Source organism: Pristis pectinata, chromosome X (assembly GCF_009764475.1).
Source record: "Pristis pectinata isolate sPriPec2 chromosome X, sPriPec2.1.pri, whole genome shotgun sequence".
NCBI lineage: Eukaryota > Metazoa > Chordata > Chondrichthyes > Rhinopristiformes > Pristidae > Pristis > Pristis pectinata.
Genome location: NC_067450.1, coordinates 3336586 through 3355867, shown reverse-complemented (window position 1 = coordinate 3355867; position 19282 = coordinate 3336586). Strand labels below are relative to the sequence as shown.

Here is a 19282-nt window from a genome sequence, read left to right as displayed (position 1 = left end):
ACTTTTTGAAATAAATGGATATGGGCTTAACGCAGGAAAGTGGCACAGAGGTAAAAGATCAACCATGACCTTATTGAATAGGGGAACAGGCACAAGGAGCCAAATGGCCTACTAATTCTTTTTCTTATGTTCAATTATTGCAAACTACATTCAGTCAGTATCTGTGAAGTTTCTAATGGTTGTGTCCAGAGTAAAAGTCCAAAACTTTCAAAATCTATGAAAATCAAAAAAAAATCTACAGATGCTGGAAATCTGAAACAAAAACAGAAAATACTGGAAAACTCAGCAAGTTGGGCAGCATCTGTGCACAGAGAAATAGTCAATGTTTTGGGTCTGTGACCTTTTGATGTGCTCCAATATACCAGAACCATATAAGCCACAAATGATACAACCACTGTATCTTATCCCATCTGCCATGTGTTCACTATCAGAGAAATTCCCTTAATTTCACCCACATTTTGCTGCTACCCCAACGAACTTGCTTCTCTCTTTCTCAGGTATAAGGAAGGGTCCCTGATCTGAAACATTAACCATTTCTTTTTCCACAGATGCTGCCTGACCTGCTTATTTATCCCAACATTTTCCATCCTACTCACATAAATCTAGCTGGGCAAGTCCCACCATTAAACGATTTTGACTCACCCTATCACAGACATTCCCTTTGTTCTACACATTCCTCCCCCACCTTCTTTCCTACTGAAAACTAACTCGCATCTCTCCCTTTCCCAGTTCTGATGAAGGGTTGTAGACACAAAACATTTTTCACGAAAAACCAACTGTTTTTCTTTCCACAGATGCTCCCTGACCTGCTGAGGTTTTTGTTTCATTGTACTTCTACAGCTTTCACTTCTGCTGTTTGAAATTCTTCAGGATCAGAAGGTATGAAGAGTCTTTTCATACCTTCCAATATGAGGCTAAACATTGCATTTTTAGCTGTTTTAACTAGCAACAAAACTGCACTGGGCAGATGTTGAGAACCACTTGGATAAATGGGAAATGTTGCCATCCTCAGCGAATCGGGCTGGAACGCAGTTGAAGGGGTTGGTATTTTGCAAGAATGAAATTAAATGAGTCACAAAGCAATCCTGATCTGACCATGCAATTTGCATGGGTATTGATCCATTTGGGTGACTTTCTTTATCTGAAACCAACATAGAGCCAATTTCGTATCTTATTTACCATCGCACAGAGAAACCCCCTCTCCCACACATGTGCAAATCAATTCATTATGTCACGTTTGGTTGGTGTGTCACTCCATTTGTAGGTTACTGACGACTCTATAAAAGCAGAAACCTGAAATTTCTAAGTAATATTTCGCAATGAATCCATAATAAATAAATACCCCGCTACTGAACGTGACAAACAGAGGATTTACGTGAAGCGGCCTTTCCAAATATGCGGCGTGATCCTTGGTTTTCCTGGCGGTGCCCAACAACCCGCAGGTCAGTTTTAAAAACAACACAAAGGTGCGTGGGAACAAGATGGCACTGATATTTAAAACGAACTGCGCCAAATACTGAACGGATATGACGGAAGTTCTTCGAGACGGGTGAATGTGGAGGCTCGGGACTAAACTTTGAGATTGACACAAATAAAGCCCCACACTAGAAAAGTCACCATCCCCACCAAACTGACTGTTCTACACGACGAATTAAATAGACTTTCCTCGATTTGTTTTCTCTTTGGAGAAAAGGGAAGGCGCGTCTGTTAATCGATCTGAGATGTGCAAGCACGTCTTAATTCACCAAAAAAAGGCAGTGTAGAGAATTTGAGTGAAGGATATCGTCAGGATGCAGACGCCAGTACCGCCCTACAGGAAAAGGGCAAGGACTATATAAGTGGGAGGGAGGAAAGCTCAGAATCACTTCTTCCCGCTGACAGGCGGTGGGTTAGTATTGCGGCTGGCTCCGTCCGCACAGCGCCTCTCTGACATCTCGCTGGGAACCGAACGCTTCGCGGGAAAGGACCGCAGCTGCTCGCGCTGAGATGATTGCTCGCGCCCTTCACTGAATCCGTCCACTATTTTTTATATACTGAGGTTTTTAAAAAAATCTTTTTATCTTTTTCTTTGTTTGATTTTAAAAAATAAATCAAAATTCACCTCATGGAGCCGAAGCCCAGTGCTCGCGCGGAGGGGGCGCTGGCCGCAGGTGGCGGGACCCCTCAGGAAGCCGGGGCTCCGAGGCAGGCGGTCACCGACATGATGGCTCTATTAACCAGGTTTGGTAAAACGCTCCTGTGGCTCATGCCGATTTATCTGACCGGCTACTTCGGGCTGAGCGTGAGCTTTCTCGTTTTCGGGCTGATACTGTGGATGGGCTGGAAAATGCGGAGGGAGAGCAAGTGGAACAAGCTGAGGGACAGCTTATACCTCTTGGAGAACGAAGAGACCGTCACCAGAAAAAGGACAAACAAGAGCCTACCAGCTTGGGTAAGACACGAGCAGGGGCAAGTTTCGCTGCACAGAAAGTGCAGGCGCGTTTGGTTGCGAAGTTTCTGTATCTGTGGGGAATCATCATCCCGGTCAGAAACATTATTGAGAGAAGAGGGATGCGCGGTGTCCCATACCGGTGTATGTGCTAATTCCAGATGTAAAATCGATTCAACGCTGCAGTGAAGGTTCTTTTAATACAAACACTTTTTAAAAAAAATCGAAACCTTTACATGTGAAGGACGATTTATTGTTCTGTCTCTGCGGATTAGGCTTGGTACTGGTGGGGTGGAAGTTCCAGAAGGGTGAGGTCACAGGCTTGCATTCCGATGAATATACTTTCATTGCATGTCTTCGTTGAAAGAATGTTTTTAACTGTAACAGATTTTAGACTTTTTTGCATATTCTTCTTGATTCAATCTGATTTGAAATTTGTTGTGGGAGAGTTGACGTGCCTGGGGCACTGGATACAGAAGATGGCTTTCTTGCATGTCTTGTGCTGAGCTGGCTGTGAAGCAAAGATACATTTTTCATGTCATAAGTTTTGATACAAGCTTGCATTGATGCTCTTTTACTGCATCTTAAAAAGATGTTTCCACCCATTATCTTCCGGGGGAGGTAACAAATGAAAGCAAAGAGTGAGGGAATATTAAGAGTTTAGTGATTTGGGGGGGGGGGGGGGAACCAACGCATGATCTGTAGTGGTAGCAAAACAGGATTTTGTTATTTTTCATGAGACACTTTCTCACTGGATATTCGTAGAGCCACACGCCATTTTTGCTTGAGAAAATTATTTATGTCTTGAGGGCAAACCATTCCTCAAGGGTTTTTAGTGATAGGGTAACTTAAATAAAGGATGGTAGATATAAAAGATATGAACCTGCATTGCACTCTACCATGTTGAACATAAAATGAAATACTGAAGGACTTTGGCAATTATGAAGTACAATGCTGTGAAGTCAGTTTCTGTTTAAATGAAGTACTGCTAAATGAAGGACAGGCTGCTAGGGAACAATTTTGTAAGATTCAGAGACACTGATATTTGATAGAAAATCCTGAGTAAATTAGAAACTATTACTAAGGAACATATGCCAGCTTTCAATATCCAGAATTGAACAGATGCTGATTCACAATGTCTCTATGCAGGCTAGCTAAAACAGCCAGTGAGTGAAGCCATGCAACTTGAAAGGTTTCCTCAGAATGCAGATTGCACTGCAGTAAAAAAAAATGTTTTCTTTTAAAGAAGTGTTTTTTTTCTAGTGTTGAGTCAAGCTAGATTTGGCCAACTGCCTGGGCTGTACCTGTGGTTTCTGGTTACCCACACTGGCCTGGTCCGATGCAGAAAGATGAACAAGCTGATTACGCCTCTTTTTTTTACTCCTCCTCCTCCTCCTCCGCACACGTACTTTGGAGGAGGAGTGGGGCCTCTGCAGTGCCTAGGCCCAAGGCAGCGTACTGCTGAGAATGCCCAGACCAGTAGAGGAGCAATGGTGGGGGTCAAGCCTCCCTTTCTGTCTTTGTTTTAAGTAATTAAAATATAAAAAAATATTAAGTTTTAAAATAAAAACATAAGATGTTAAACACAAAAAAAACTAAAATGTTAAAGTATGATAAGTTTTTTAAAAAAGTAGATTTTTCCTCCTTATCTCTAGCTAACCATCCCTGGCCTGGGATTTTGCATCTATGCCAAATATTACTTGGGTGCAGATGAACTTCGCAACTTTTGGCCACAGCCTATGAGATTTGGTCTATTCTCATTTTCACTTTCAAGTGAAAAATGTTACTGAAACAAATTCTTTGTCAACATGATACTTGATAGCTTTTTTTTCATGTTCTTCTTGATTCGATCTGATTGAAATTTGTTGTGGGAGAGTTGATGTGCCTGGGGCACTGGATACAGAAGGTGGCTTTCTTGCATGTCTTGTGCTGAGGTTGCTGTGAAGCAAAGCAAAGATACATTTTTCATGTTGTCACAAGCTTTGATAGAAGCTTGCAGTTCAACTTCTATCCCAGAGATTGCAGCGACCATTCCATTAAAATGTAATTATCTGCTTTGTCACCAGGGCAGTCACTGAAGTAATTAATTTGTGAGGGAGGATAGTGGCCACATGGGGGGGGGGGGGGGGGGGGGGGGGAGAATATGCATCCCTTCTTCATTCTAGAAATCAGATCTACTATACATACAAAATGAAGAAGCGCAGAGTGTGTGTCTGATGAAACACTTTTTACAGGATTTAGTCACGCTGTGCAACGTTAGTGCATTGATGCTGCTTTACTGCATCATAAAGAGATGGGGTTTGTGGTTCCATGCATGAAGGTAACAAATGAAAGCAAAGAACAAGTGAATATTAAGAGTTTTGTGATAAGGAGGACCCACCGGAGCAAGCGAGGGGACCTGGGGGGTGTGATTGCTGGGAAATAAAACACTTCACTGTGGTAAACAGCATTAGCATCAAACACTGCTGGTTCACCAACTGCAGAGTGGAGCTACCATTAGTTTACCCCAAGCATGTGCTTCAGTCCTAACCCCAGGAGAACACTACCTAATGCATCAGTGAGATATTTCCACTTATTCACCAGCTTATGGGATACCTGAGTGAGAATGCTAATTTAGTGGATGATACTCTCTGACATTTGTGCTGTTCATTTATACCCAGATTATAAAAGTCTCTGAGTCAATATGCAGTACGTTATATTACTCTGGTTGAAATTTCTCCTAAAAACAGGAAAATGCTTGCATTTTTGTTTCAATGACTATCAAACAAAAATGCAGGAATACATGGTCTGAGAATGCAGGTTAGTTAATTGTGAAGAACAGCCTTTGCCCTATTTTTCCCTCAAGGAATTGTATTTATCTTGCATAGCACATACTACTCACTGTAGCAGGTCCCTATATTCCATCACCTCTGATGTTGGTAAGTAATCATGGCTTTCCCTTCAGTCATTCATTTTCATGTTTTTCCCAAACTGCCACTTAGGCTGTGGTGAACAGGATACTAGAAGATGCCTTTGGAGTAGCTTGAGGATTCCCAAGAAAGTTGGGGTAGGTAGCATAGTGGTTATGCTACTGGGCTAGTGTAGAGACCAGGATTAATGATCCAGACATATGAATTGCACTAAAGCAGTGCATGAATTTGGCTTCAAGTAGTTAGATGTGGTATTTAAAAAGCTAGTATTGGTTATGGTGGCCAATGTCGTAAAAATCCATCTGGTTCATATAATGTTCTCCAGAGAATGAAATCTGCCACCTTACCTAGACTGGCATGTCAGATTTCTCATTGTGGTTGACTTTGAACCACTCTCTGAAATGGCTTAACAAGCCCTTCAGTTCAAGGGAGAGTTAGGGATAGACAGTAAATGCTGGTCTTGTCAGTGATGGTTGCTTCCTATAAATGAATTTTAAAAAAAGTCTGAATAGCCTTCTAAGCAGTGGGGTGAAGGTCAGGAAGTCAAAGAAATGGGGTTCTGCAATCATGGCAATACCTATTATGTCCATGATAATGAGATCAGCTCAAACTAGTTTTCAAAACCTTTTGGTGTTTTTGTGTGATCCCTAATCAATTGTAAACAGATGAAGTTGCACTCTGTGCTGCCAGATGAAAATCAAAATTAAATGTTAATAAAAATAGAAATGCTGGGAATACTCGGGTTGGGCAGCATCTGTGGAAGGACTGTTTGGGTTGCTGGATGGTGGGAAAGAAAGGGGTAAAAGGGCAGGTGTTGCATTTCCTGTGGTTGCATGGTAAGGTGCTGTGAGAAGGGGAATGGGTGTCGATATTGATGGAAGGGTGAACCAGGGAGTCCTTTGGAATGTTGAAATAGAAGATAAGGGAAAGGTGTATCTGGTGGTGGCATCCTATTGAAGGTGGTGGAAGTTAGAGGATGATCCACTGGCTGTGGAGACTGGTAGGGTGAAAGGTGAGGTTAAGAGGAACTCTATCCTTGCTCTGGATCAGAGGAGGGGGTAAGAGTAGAAGTATGGGAAATGGAACAGATAATCAAAGAGTGGTGGAGGGGAACCCATGGTTAAAGAAAAAAGGAAGACTTCAAAACATTGGTGGGTAAATTGTCACCATCAGAACCAATATGATGGAGCCAGAGAAAACTGGAGAATGAAATGGAGTCCTTGCAGGAAGTGGGATAACAGGAGGTGCACTCAAGAAAGCTGCAGGAGTCTGGGGTTGAAATGAATGTTCATTGCTAACATATTCCCTGGGATGGAGACTGAGAGATCCAGAAGGGGAGGGGAAGAGTTGGAAGGATCATGTGAAGGTGAGAGCAAGGTAGAAATTGGCGATGAACCTTTTGAGTTCTGTACAAAAGCAGGAAGCAGCATCATTGTACTGGAAAAAGAGTTGACATAGTAGAGGTCATGGGAACTGGTTGGTCCTCTGTTCAGAGAAAATGAAAAGGGCTCTTAAGCCACCCAGGTGTTGGATGGGGGTGTAGAGGGATTGGATGTGTGTGGTGGAAAATGAGCCAGTTTGGACCAACACACTATCAGAAGTGGTGGTGGTCATCAGACGTGTCATGGATGTAGGTGGGAAGGCACTGGGAAAGAAACTAGTTATATGGGGCAATAGGCTGAGACAATGGTTTTATTAGGACAGTCCTGCTTGGGGAGGAGGTAGAAGTAGGCTGTATGATGTTGTGGGATGATGAAGCTGGAGACAGTGGTGGGGTGGGGGGGGGGTAAGATCTTGAGGGAAATTGGGCCATTAACTCTCTGGAGGAGGCTTTGTGGTGGGGTCATCTTCCATTAGAAGGTATCAGGAGGTGTCTGAGAGTTGATGTTTGGCCTCTGAGGTAGGGGTCAGTTTGCCAGACAACAACAGCACTGCCTTTGTCAGTAGATTTGATGACAGTATTAGCAATGGTCCTTGGTGGAGTGCTGTAAGTTCAGAGTAGGATAGGTTAGGGTGAGTAAGAGCAATGGATAAATTCTCTTTTCTCATTCTCTTATTTCAGATGTCTAGCAACTGCATTGTTTTGTTTTGCAGTTCTAATAATGCTTTCCCACCCCCCCCCCCCCCCTTTCTCACTTATCTTCCTCCTGTTTACACCTACAGACAGGTCAGCTGCCATTAACTCTCCCTCAGCCTGCACCACCAACTTTTGCATCATTTAGTCACTCTTGGTCTCAACCCTATCGAAGGAAAACCTATGATTTCTAATTTTTCCTAGTTTTGGTGAAAGGCCATCAACCTGAAACATTCACTTTTTTTCTCTCCACAGGTGCTGCCTGACCTGCAGAATATGCCCAGTGTTTTGTTCTTCAGGCTTTCAGCATCTACATTTTCTTGTTTTAATGTGTTGGAATGTTTTTTAAGAAAGATAATAATTTTGTGATGTCAGGTTGTTATTGGCATACAGGAACTTGCCTGTTTTTAAACTTGTATCTTGTAGCTCTTCCTTTACAAGTTCCCTCAATATCCTGGTTCAAATTCATCCAGGTTCACACATGATTTTTTTTTCCCTATCATGGGCACACCCATGTCAAGAAAATAGAGGTGTATTTTGTGTCCTTTGCTCTTGGACACAGTGCCCAAATTGGAACAAAAACCAGTTTTGCAACCTCTTCTGGCAGCATGTATAGATCTACCCCTCCTGTACCTTCTGATTTCTATGCAACTTCCAAAAGAGTTTGTGCGCTCTTTCACCTACATTTTCAAGCCTGTTTTGCTTAGTTTAAGAAATCTGACACCTACTTTGTTTATGGTTTGTTGAGCATTCTAATTTCCTCCCATTTAACAATCATTAATATTAAACAGAATTGCCATTAGTGGCTGAGAATCTGATCGAGAGGCTAATATTGGAGGAGCACAACTGTACCCACGTGCAGTAGGAGTGGTAGATTACAGAAATAAGGAGGGGTAGGGTGTGAAGACAAAGGTGAGAACTTGAAAATTGAGGCATGGCTCAACTGGGAACTCGTGTACAGGTCCTTCCCAGCTTACAAACAGCTGACTTGTGCACAGCCCATACATGCAAACAAGTGTTTGGGGGACTAGTAGGATGCCAGCTGCTGCGGGCATCTTCTGCTATGTGGGAACTTGGTTCTCAGCCACATTTCTGACTCACGAACTGTTCGATTTATAAACAGTTAGCAGGAATGGAACCCTGCTGCAACCTGGGGAGGACGTGTAGACCTAAGCACAGGGGTGACATGTGAACAATACTTAGGGCTTGGGACACGGGCAGGAGTATTTTATTTGGATTCAAGTATATGGAAAGTTGAATGATGGAATCCTGCTGAGAATGCATTGGAATTGTCAAATCTGGTGGTGACAAAGCAGAAATGAGGTTTTTAGCAGCAGAAGAGTCAAGCAGTGATGCGTTTGGATCATCTAATAGAAGTGGAAATAGGAGGCAGGGAGAAGGATGGAGTTGGTGGTAGAACAGATTTTTTTGTCTGGGACCAAAGAGTATGACTTTGACCTTCCTCGCCGTTAGTTGGACAAAGTCTGTACTCTTCCAATCCTGGATACAAATAAACAGTCTGATAATTTAGAGAGGTAATGTTGCGTTGGGTATTGCTAGAGTATGTGTGGAAATTGTCTTTGGAATGGTGTCAAGGGAGAGGATGTAGATGAGAAATAGACTGCTTTCATCACCATCATATAGTTGTTGGTGACTTGGAGCACCTTTACTGTAGTAGGGGCAGGAAACCTAATTATGGAGGTATTTGTAGAAGTGGTGCTGGGAGAGGTCCTCCATTCTTGGAGGCTGCAACATTCCTGAGGAACAAAAACAGAAAATGCTGGAAAGACTCAACTGGTCAGATGGTGTCCTTGCAGAGAGAAATGCTTAACATTTTGGGTCAAGGACCCTTAATCAGAACTGCTGTCTTTTCTGCCTGCCCCCCCCCCCCCCCCCTTTGTCTGCACACCTCCTGCCCAGACTGTGATTTCTGTATGGTAACCTCAACTGGGAGGGGGAGTCAGCAGCTTCCATCACATCCAACAGGAGGTGTTGAGGGAGACTGTAGGATCCAGGCGGTCTGTCAACACCCAGAGCAGGTGCTGCTGGTCACCAGCATTGAGTTGGAGAGGGCAGAAAATTAAAGTTGCAGGTGATTGGAACTTCAGGATCAGTCCTGTGGACTAAAAGGTGTTCAATTAAAGTGGTCACTGAATCTGTGTTTGATTTCTCTAATGTAGAGAAACCACGTTGTGAGCACTTGAAGTAAAAGGGAAGTTGTTGCATCAGAGAAAAGTTAACTCTTTCTCTCAACTCCTGTCTGACCTGTTGGGTGCTTCCAGCATTATCTGTTGTTTCAGATTTCCAGCATCTACATTTTTTCATTCAAGGAGTTTTGGGAGGAAAAGGAGGTTTGAAAGATGCAATGCTTTGCTACATTGTAGCTGATATAGAAATGCATGTTGTTATTGTCATTTTAATTTTCAGTAGAAATTTAATCCTAATGAGCAGATTTTCTGGACTATTGGACATTACTTCTATTAATAGCCACTTTTCATCCCTTTGTATGTCACACAGCAGTATAATAAATTTTCCTGTGAACCTGGTGAGTTTAAAGGGAGCAGGAAATAGAACAGAGTGAGCTTCAGTGTGTATGTTTCCTATTGACCCCTGGTGTTCCTTACCCGAGCTCCAGCCTCACTGGAGCCTGAACTTGGGCTGCACGCTCCACTCTCAATCCCAATCTCCAGTTCACACTCCAGACTAATAATGGATGCAGAGCCATAAGGTTTTCTGAACAATTGGATACTGTATTATTGGATATTATATTGCTACATAATCCAATTTTTAGAAAAGAATCTGATCACATTGAAACAATGTTCTTTTTAAACTTCTTTCTCTGCATCTTTTTAATCTCCCAGCTCTTCCACTCCCCACCCTCCAGCACCTTCACCACTATTGTAACTGATGTGTTAGTATTATGAAAATATTCAGCTGCCCTGCGAGGCATATGGTGGGGTAAATTGCCAGGAAGTAAAGCACTTGTTTTACTTTATTCAGGAGCAACATGTGTGTAATTGAAAACCAGCCATGCAAACAGTTTCTCAATTATTTTTCCACTGGATTGCTACAGTTGGAGACAATGTTTCACTATTTGACAATAGCGGACTGTACCTGACTTTGGCAAAACTATCATTGAAATGTATATTAGTGAATATTAATTCCCAAATCACATACTGAGTAATGTACTGATACATTGAAATATCTTGCGGGGGGATGTGACTATTTAGGCCAAGGCAAAAGAAGCTTAATTTCTGTCTAGCTTTGCTATTAATGTCATGTGTAAACCTTCTCTGAACTTTACTATATATTTGTTTTTTTAATGGTACAGAATTTGTACAGGTCAGATTTGCAGAAAGGCCCTGAATATGCTTGATGCTGAGGACAATTTGCTATATATTCCTGCTTTTAAAAACTGCTTGTAGAGACAGTGCCACAGTGGAGATGATTGGCTGATCTTCCCTGCTAATCAAGCTGGGTGCTCACACTGCTGCAAGTGACCAGGATCAACTTTATGCACATAATTTGTAGGCAACTATCTTTTTCTGGAGAAACTAGAAGAAGTTGCTGTTTTTGTTTCCTCTGCTCAACATAAACTGTTTTCTGAGTGAATTGATGCTGCCCATTGTACAATAGACTATTTGCAATGAGTCATATGCTCCACCTCTTCTCCAACTTGTTGGTTGATGCAGTATTGGCAATAAATACTTGTTTTTTTTAAAAGAACCCTTTTATATATTTTAAAACAAAAGTCATCCGCTGAAGCAACCCACACAAAACGCTGGAGGAACTCAGCAGGTCAGGCAGCATCTTTGGAGGGAAATAAACAGTCGACGTTTTGGGCTGAGACCCTTCATCAGGACTGGAAAGAAAGAGGGCAAAAGCTGGAATAAAAGGGTAGGGGGAGGAGCATGAGCTGGCAGGTGATAGGTGAGGGGGGAGGTAGGTGGGGGAGGGGGTGAAAGGGAACAATGTGAGAAGCTGTGGGGTGATGGGTGGAAGAGGCAAAGGGCTGAAGAAGATGGAATCTGATGGGAGAGGACAGTAGACCATGGAATGAAGGGAAGGAGGTGGGGAACCAGAGGGAGGAAGGTGTGGGTGAGGGGCAGGTTGTGAGGTGAAAGAGAAGGGTAAAGGGGCCAGGGGGATGAGGGAAAACCAAAGTGGGGGGGGGGGGAGGGAGTTACCAGAAGTTAGAGATTGATGTTGATGCTGTCAGGTTGGAGACAACCAAGATAGACACAGATTGGGGAATTGCTTTGTCGAGCACCTTTGCTCTGTCTGCTGGAACAGCCAGGATCTCCCAGTGACCAGCCATTTTAATTCCACTTCCCATTTCCACACTGACATGTCTGTCCACAGCCTCCTCTACCACCAAGCTGAGGCTAGACACAGATTGAGGTGTTGTTCCTCTATATTCCATCTTGGGAGTCTCCAACCTGACAGCATCAACATTGATTTTTCTAACTTCCGGTAACCACTCCCCTGTCTCACCCCCTCCCCCTTATCTTTCCCTCATCCCTCTGGCCCCTTTTTCCACCTCCCTGACCTCATGACCTGCCCATCACCCACACCTTCCTCCCTCTGGTTCTCCACCCCCTTCACTTTATTCCATGGTCCACTGTCCTCCCCTGTCAGATCCCATCTTGTTCTGCCCTTTGCCATTTCCACCTATCACCTCTTAGCTTCTCACACCATTCCCACTCTTCTCCCCCCTGCCCCCCCCCCCCCCCAAATCTGGATTTGCCTATCACTTGCCAGCCTGTGCTCATGCTCCTCGCTCCTCTTCCCCCCCCCCCCCCCACCCTTTTATTCCAGCTTCTGCCCTCCTTCTTTCCAGTCCTGCTGAAGGGTCTTGGCCTGAAATGTTGACCATTTATTTCCCTCCATAGATGCTGCCTGACCTGAGTTCTTCCAGCATTTTGTGTGTGTGTGGCTTCAGATTTCCAGTAACAGCAGTCTCTCTTGTCTTCATTAGCTGAATGGATGGATACTAAATTAGTAGGAGGCTCCAAAGGGGAAGTGGGCAGATACACAAAGAAAGCAAAATTACAGGGACGTGGGGAAAGAGGGGAAATTGGATTAACTACTTGACTCTTTTTAAAAAGTCATTACAGGTTATGGGCAAATCAGTTCCTTCTGAACCATTACTGTTCCATGGCTGAGGAAGACCACAGAAATTCTGATTCCAGTATTAACTGCTTTGTCACTATTTTTCAGTTTTAGGCATCTTAAGTTCAGATTGGAAATGGACATTGATCTTTTTACAAAGGGCCTTTAAGTACTGTATGCACAATACACAGACTGAAGGTGTAGAATTTTATCCCATCTAGCCTTGAGAGTTTAGAGAAGAAATCACATGAGTTAAGTATCAATCATGTAAAATAGCAAGTGATCAATTAAATTAGGCAGGTTCATGAATGATTGCATGCCACATGGACAACTGATGACATGAGAAGGGGTAAGTAAGTTGTATAGAGTGGCAAGGGATGGTGATGTAGGCTGTACCACAATACCTGATAACTGATTGCGGCAAGAGGCACACCATACAACTCTTTCTGGTCCACCCGCTGCCCGTGGATGGCCCATACATAGTGTGGGATTTCGGTAATGCCAACTCAAGCATTGAATTATATCCATGGATAGACACAAGGAAAACATGAAGGGCAAAACACCCAGAAGTGACGGCATCATCATCAGAACTGTAGAGATGTGTTGCTGATGTTATCATTTCACAACAAAAATCCAAAAGAAGATGGACATCAGATATGTGCCACAAGGTATGAAGGACATCCTACTTATTGTCCATCTCTCATGATCATTTGAAATATGCTTGTCAGAGTAGTCTTGCTGCAGGATCTTAGAGAGCCTTAGAAGATCTTTTGTCCAGGACTTGGTTTGGTTTCCATAGTAACATCAGCATCAAAGCTGCAATCTTTAGACTTGATCAATGGGGAAAATGCTATAGTAACTGTTCATTGTGTTTGTGGATCTAATAAAGTGAGTGGCGGAATTTGGAAAATAAACTGGGATTGGTGTAAATGGGAGCTGGATAGTTGGCACAGACTCGGTGGGCTGAAGGGCCTGTTTGCATGCCGTATGATTATTTGACTCTGCAATATCTGAATAGGCAAGGACTGTGTGATATTGCAGCAAAATCCATACAGCCTGCTGAGTTTGTTACTGTTGCCAAAGTGCACCATGATTTAGGAGACTGTTTTAATCTGTTTAGAAAGCTTTCTAAAACAGAAGGTTTTGTATTTTTCAGGCCAAGTTGTGGGACACAGCAATTTCTTGATGAGAATCCTGGCATCAGTGTCAGACAAGTACTAATTTGTTCAAACTAAATCTTAAGACAAGAACAAACCTTGGTTAAGAGATTGTTCATGGACTCTTGATTGATGATCTGACCTTCGTTTAGTCATTCCATGTAGGCCACTTTATTGGTGGCTGGGAATATGCCTTCTAGCTTGGGGTTTCATCTTCAGCCTTGACAAAATGGGGGGGGGGGGCAGGGGGCGAATTGTTTTATCTGGTGATCATCATGGAATCTTGGCATCAAGATGAAGGCCACTGAATGAAAACAGAAACTGCCTTAGGAACATTACTACATCTGGCATGTGTGTGTGAACTGTGTAATAAAAGCATGTGTTGCAATTGGAGGCTGAAGGACAGTATTTGAAAAGTGTCACCAAAAACTAGTAATAGAAATGTTAGTTATTGCCACCCTCTCTTACTGTTGTAAGATATGGGCTGCCTGCAGATGCCACCTAAAGAAGGTAAAATTGCATATGTGTCATCCTGCACAATTATCTTGTGGCATATCTTGGAAGGAAAATTTGAAAGGCAGAGTACTTTTTAAATGGTGAGTGATTTGAAAGATGATGGTGTTCAAAGGAACCTGGGTGTCCTTGTACATGAATTGCTGAAAGTTAACATTGAGGTACAGCAAGCAGTTAGGTAGGCAAATGTATATTGGTCTTGATGGCAAGTGGATTTGAATATGCATTGTTCCAGTTACATAGGGTTGCACCAGGGCCCTATGTAACTGGAGCAAGGAATACTGTGTACAGGTCTGGTCTCCCTCCCAAAGGAAGGATACAATTGCAAAGGTTCACTTGGTTAATTTGTGAGATGGCAGGTTTGTCTGAGGAGAGAATATATGGAGTGGGCCTAAATTCCCTGGGGATCAGAAGGATTAGAGGTGATCTCATAAAACATTGAAAATTCTTCAGGGGCTTGACGAGACAGATGCACAGTTAATGTTTCCCCTGGTTGGGATGTCTAAAATCTGGGGTCATAGTTGCTAAATAAGGAGTCTGCTATTCAGGAGATAAATTTCTTCTTCCAGAGTGTGGTGAATCTTTGGAAGGCTGTGGAGGTGCTCAAGAGCAATAGATTTTTAGATATTTGAAAGGAATCATGGGATACGGGTTTGGTGCAGGAAAGTGGCACTGAGGTGAAAGATTAGTCAAGGTTTTGTTGAATGGCAGAGCAGGCATGAGGGGCTGGACAGCCTACTATTTCTTGTGGCATGATCTTGTAAACCACAGATTCTCGAATGATTAACACAGCACTGTGCAATTTATGGTGCTGAAAGCACAGCTTCATTCATTCATCAGCTTGTCAAATTGTGGCAGTGGCAAAATAGCACCCACAGGTTACTGATGATGACAAGCTAATCCTAGCTGACCAAGAAGGTGAATGTTGCAAAAACAATTTGAAAGCAATTGCAAGACTTGGTGGAGACTAAAGATTTTTTTTTAAAGAAAAATTGCTCTTTAAGTAACATTTTGCTGCAGAAAACATCTAAAACCACAGCTTCTGAACTAATACCACACTGTCAATCTCCCTTGGATAATAACTCCATTTTGAGATTTCATAGGAACAGTGACAATTTCAATACAGTTACTTGAATAGTCATCAGACATGTTTAACGTTTGAATAGAATAGCTTGTATGGCTGGAACAAAGGGTGGCTATGGGCATTTTAGAGGAGTTTTTACCGAAATTGAGATACTCTGCTTCTGGGGAATCTTATGATCTTGTATAACCTTTGCAACAGTAGAGTTTTTGTTTTGCAGAATGTTTGTTTTTTTTGTGTGGAAGACCATTTCAGTTGTTGATGCATATAGACTGTTTAGGACAGAATCTTAAAAAGTCACACCTGTGATATGCATGAAATCGTTGTGCTTCTAACCCCATAATGATGCAGTGGAGTAGGATAACTGGTTAGTTGGTCTCTATTTTAACTAAATAAAACTTTGCATTCTTGCATTAGACAAAGGATTTATTGAGGTGATGAAGCAGCCTTGCTTGCCACCAGTCTGAAGTGAGATTGGGTCTGTTGTGGACTTGTTCATTAAGATCACAGCTTGCATGTCATGAAGCAAACCCAAGGTGGTGTTTACTTCTGTGGTAGCCATATTTGAGAATGATGCTCCATGTTTCTCCTTGGTTATTGAAGTTAAAGGCTTTAGGGAGGTCAAGAAAGGCTATATATACTGTTTTGTGCTGCTCCCTGCATTTCTCTTGGGGTTGTCATTGCAATGAAGATAATGTTCACCAAGCCTCTAGATGGACAGTGCAATTTGGGGAGCACCTCTTTAGAACATAGAACACTACAACACAGTACAGGCCCTTTGGCCCACAATGTTGTACTGACATTTTATCCTGCTCTAAGATCTATCTAACCCTTCCCTCCCACAAAGCCCTCTATTTTTCTATCCTTCATGTGTCTATCTGAGAGTCTCTTAAATGTCCCTAATGTATCTGCCCCCACATCCTCTGCAGGCAGTGCGTTCCATGCACCCACCACTTTTTTTTAAAAAAGAAACTTCCCCCTGACATCCCCTTATACCTTTCTCCAATCACCTTAAAATTATGCCCCTCATGTTAGCCGTTGTCGCACTGGGAAAAAGTCTCTGACTGTCCACTCGATCTATGCCTCTTATCTTGTACACCTCTATCAAGTCCCCTCTCATCCTCCTCTCCAAAGAGAAAAGCCCTAGCTTGCTCAACCTCTCCTCATAAGACCTTATGAGGACACAAGAAGAATTGGACAAATGACGGTTGGCTCTTCCATTGCCTTCTGATGCTAACGTAGAGCAGCTACTGGGAGGAAGCAGTTGAGGAGGATCTTGACAATGACTCTTCCTGTGGCAAATAGCAGGGAGACCCCTCTGTAGGTTCCACTGTTGGACTTATCTCCTTTATTGAAAATGGTTATAATTAGTCTCTGAAGTCCTTTTGTCAGGTCCTCCTGTTCCCAGATATGAGAGGTGAGGTAGTTGATTTGTGATCCCGTATTGGTCAAAGTTTCAGAATTTCAGCGAAGATGCCATCTGTTCCTGATGCCTTGTTTTGTAGTTGGCTTTGGGCCTTTTTGACTTCTTGATCAGGGGTGGTCATGAGGATGGACTGCATTGTTTGCTGTGGAATGGCATCAAGAACAGAGATGTGGTTAAGGAGTTTTTAAGTTTTCCTTCCAGTGAGTGTGAATTGCCCCTCTGTCCCTGATGCCCCACACCTGTTCTTGGCCATTATGTGCTTGGGTCATAGATGGCTTTCACAACACTAAAGAACTTGTGCATATTCTGACTGTCAGCAGTTCGCTGGAGCTCCTACGCTCTTTCCACCCATCATCTGTTCTTTCTTTAGTTCAATTGTCTGAAATTTGTAAATAATCTGAACCTGGAAAAATGGGTGTCTTTGGGTCATTCCAAGTGATGTACATCTTGGTGTGCTTGTGTAGAGGTAGAAATTGCCAGAGAATTAGCTGTGAATTCGTATCTGGTTTAATATTTTGTTTCTGTAACCTTGTAGTTTATTGGATTTTCACAATTACAACATTTCCAAAATGTGCATCATGATAGGAGAGCAATGGGCTTTATTGGAAAGTCTTCCTGAGGTTGAATAGCATGCAAATGCTCGCTGCCTAGGCCTGCGTTCTTTTTTTAAAAAAGAATAGTCACAAGGTCAAGCTACCAGAAGAATGCAGCTATGTTATCTGTTTACTTGGGCAGCCCCTTGGGAGCTTAGGAGAACTTGCTTCCACTCCAGTTCTCGTTTAGAAGATGCACACGTGTGAATTCTTTTAATGTGTTGTGGCCATTGGACACTAGTTATCACACTCTCTTGACAGAGTGAGATCTTGGTCCAAAATGATTGGAGACCAGGTTCTGCAATATGGACACACATGCATGCTATCCACACACACCAGTGGGCACTGTCTCGTATCTTCATGCCCACCTCCTCTTCCTCTTAGCCGTCAACTACCTCACCCTTAACCCTCAGTACCCACTGTCTTCCTGACCCATCCCCTTGCTCTCTGTTTCAAACTACCTTACTTCTCACTCCTCTTTCCCCCTATGAGTCATGGGACTCCAATACCATGTGTGGTGTTGGATAGAAGAGGATTCATCCTGCAGGAATGAAAGTGTAGAACAGCTTGTCTTGGCAGCTATCATTAGATGGACTGTTGCCTCCAATCTCTGCCATGCAATCCCACTGACATTCTATCATTATCTTGGTCTAATGGCTACTCTATTTTTACCATTTTCCTCAGATCCTGTTTCCCATTTCTGTTTACAAGGCAACAAAGAATCTGTTCCTCACAATCCTTTATCCACAACCTCTTCTCACTTTTCCTGTCAGTAAGGCTGACCAAATGGTTCTCTTTATCAGTGGGTTTCTCCCACATTGGGAATCTGACCTAATCTTTCTGCTGCACATTCTTTTGTTTCTAGTTGTCAGTCTCATTTAAGATCAACGATCCTATGAGCTCAACCTTCCAAAACTCCTAGTTGATTGCTCCCACCCCATCTCCCCACTAAGTTCCACACAATCTTCCTGGTCTCTGCCTACACTATATTGTTGCTCTGTCCTTTATTCTGGGACGATTGACCTCCAGCTACTGCAAAACTGTCTTTCTTTGTGTGAGGTATGACTCCAACAATTAGTGTTTTTCCCTTTGATGCCCATTGACCAATGTAACTAGGGCTCCTTAATCCTCCACTTGGTCACATGCTGCATCAATGTCAAGTAGTCACTTTCATCTTGCGACTGGTATATAGCTCTTCAGCTAAGCATATGGATGCATGGACCAAGGATATAGTGAGGAAAAGAACTACATAGTGAGAGTGCACGTGGTCAGATGTTTGTTGAAAATCTAACATCTGACCACATGTATTCTCACTATGTGGTCACAGTTTAATATCGTCAGAAATGCTTGAACAAGTGGGAAGCTTCTTGTACAAGTTTTGTTTGTACCAATGGTCACAATTGCAGGTTCAGCATTGGCCTTCGTTTCAAGGCCCAAGACAAAAGAAATCCAGAGAGATGCGAGATTGTCAACTTCATAGAATCATACAGCACAGAAGGAGACCCTTTCAGCCCACCTTGTCCATGCTGACCACGATGCCTATCTACACAAATCCCATTTGCCCACATTAGGCCTGTATCCCTCTACACCTTTCCTATCCAAATGCCTTTTAAATTGTGTAATTGTATCTGCCTTTACCACCACTAACTCTGGCAATTCATTCCATATAACCACCACCCACTGTGGGGGGGGGGGGGGTAGTTGGGGGAGGAACCTACCCCTCTAAACTTCTCTCCTCTCACCTTTTTAAATCTGTGCCCTCTAGCTCTAGCTCTAGATCTCCTCTTCTCCACCACCCCCCCCCCCCCCCCCCCCCCGCCTTTGGGGAAAATATTCTATCTATGCCCCTCAATTTTGTAAACCTGTAAGGTCACCTCTTGGCCTCCTATATTCCAGTGAGAATAAGCCCAGCCAAAGACCAAAAGAAATAGAAGTAGGGGTAGACCATTTGGCTCCTTGTATCTGCACTGCCATTCAATAGGATGGCTG

General features: G+C 43.0%; 1 protein-coding gene across 2 annotated transcripts in view; it reads left to right on the top strand.

Moving 5' to 3' along the window:
• Window positions 1-1623: 1623 nt before the first annotated feature.
• The window catches only part of esyt1a (extended synaptotagmin-like protein 1a), a 108095-nt gene continuing 90436 nt past the window's right edge, over window positions 1624-19282 (top strand). Inside the window, exon 1 of one of the 2 annotated variants that reach the window (XM_052009574.1) lies at window positions 1624-2431. In XM_052009574.1, the coding sequence (XP_051865534.1) occupies window positions 2105-2431 (327 nt within the window). In that variant the 5' untranslated portion in view covers window positions 1624-2104. The remainder of the gene's footprint in view (window positions 2432-19282) is intronic. The other variant, XM_052009575.1, reaches the window with a different exon arrangement.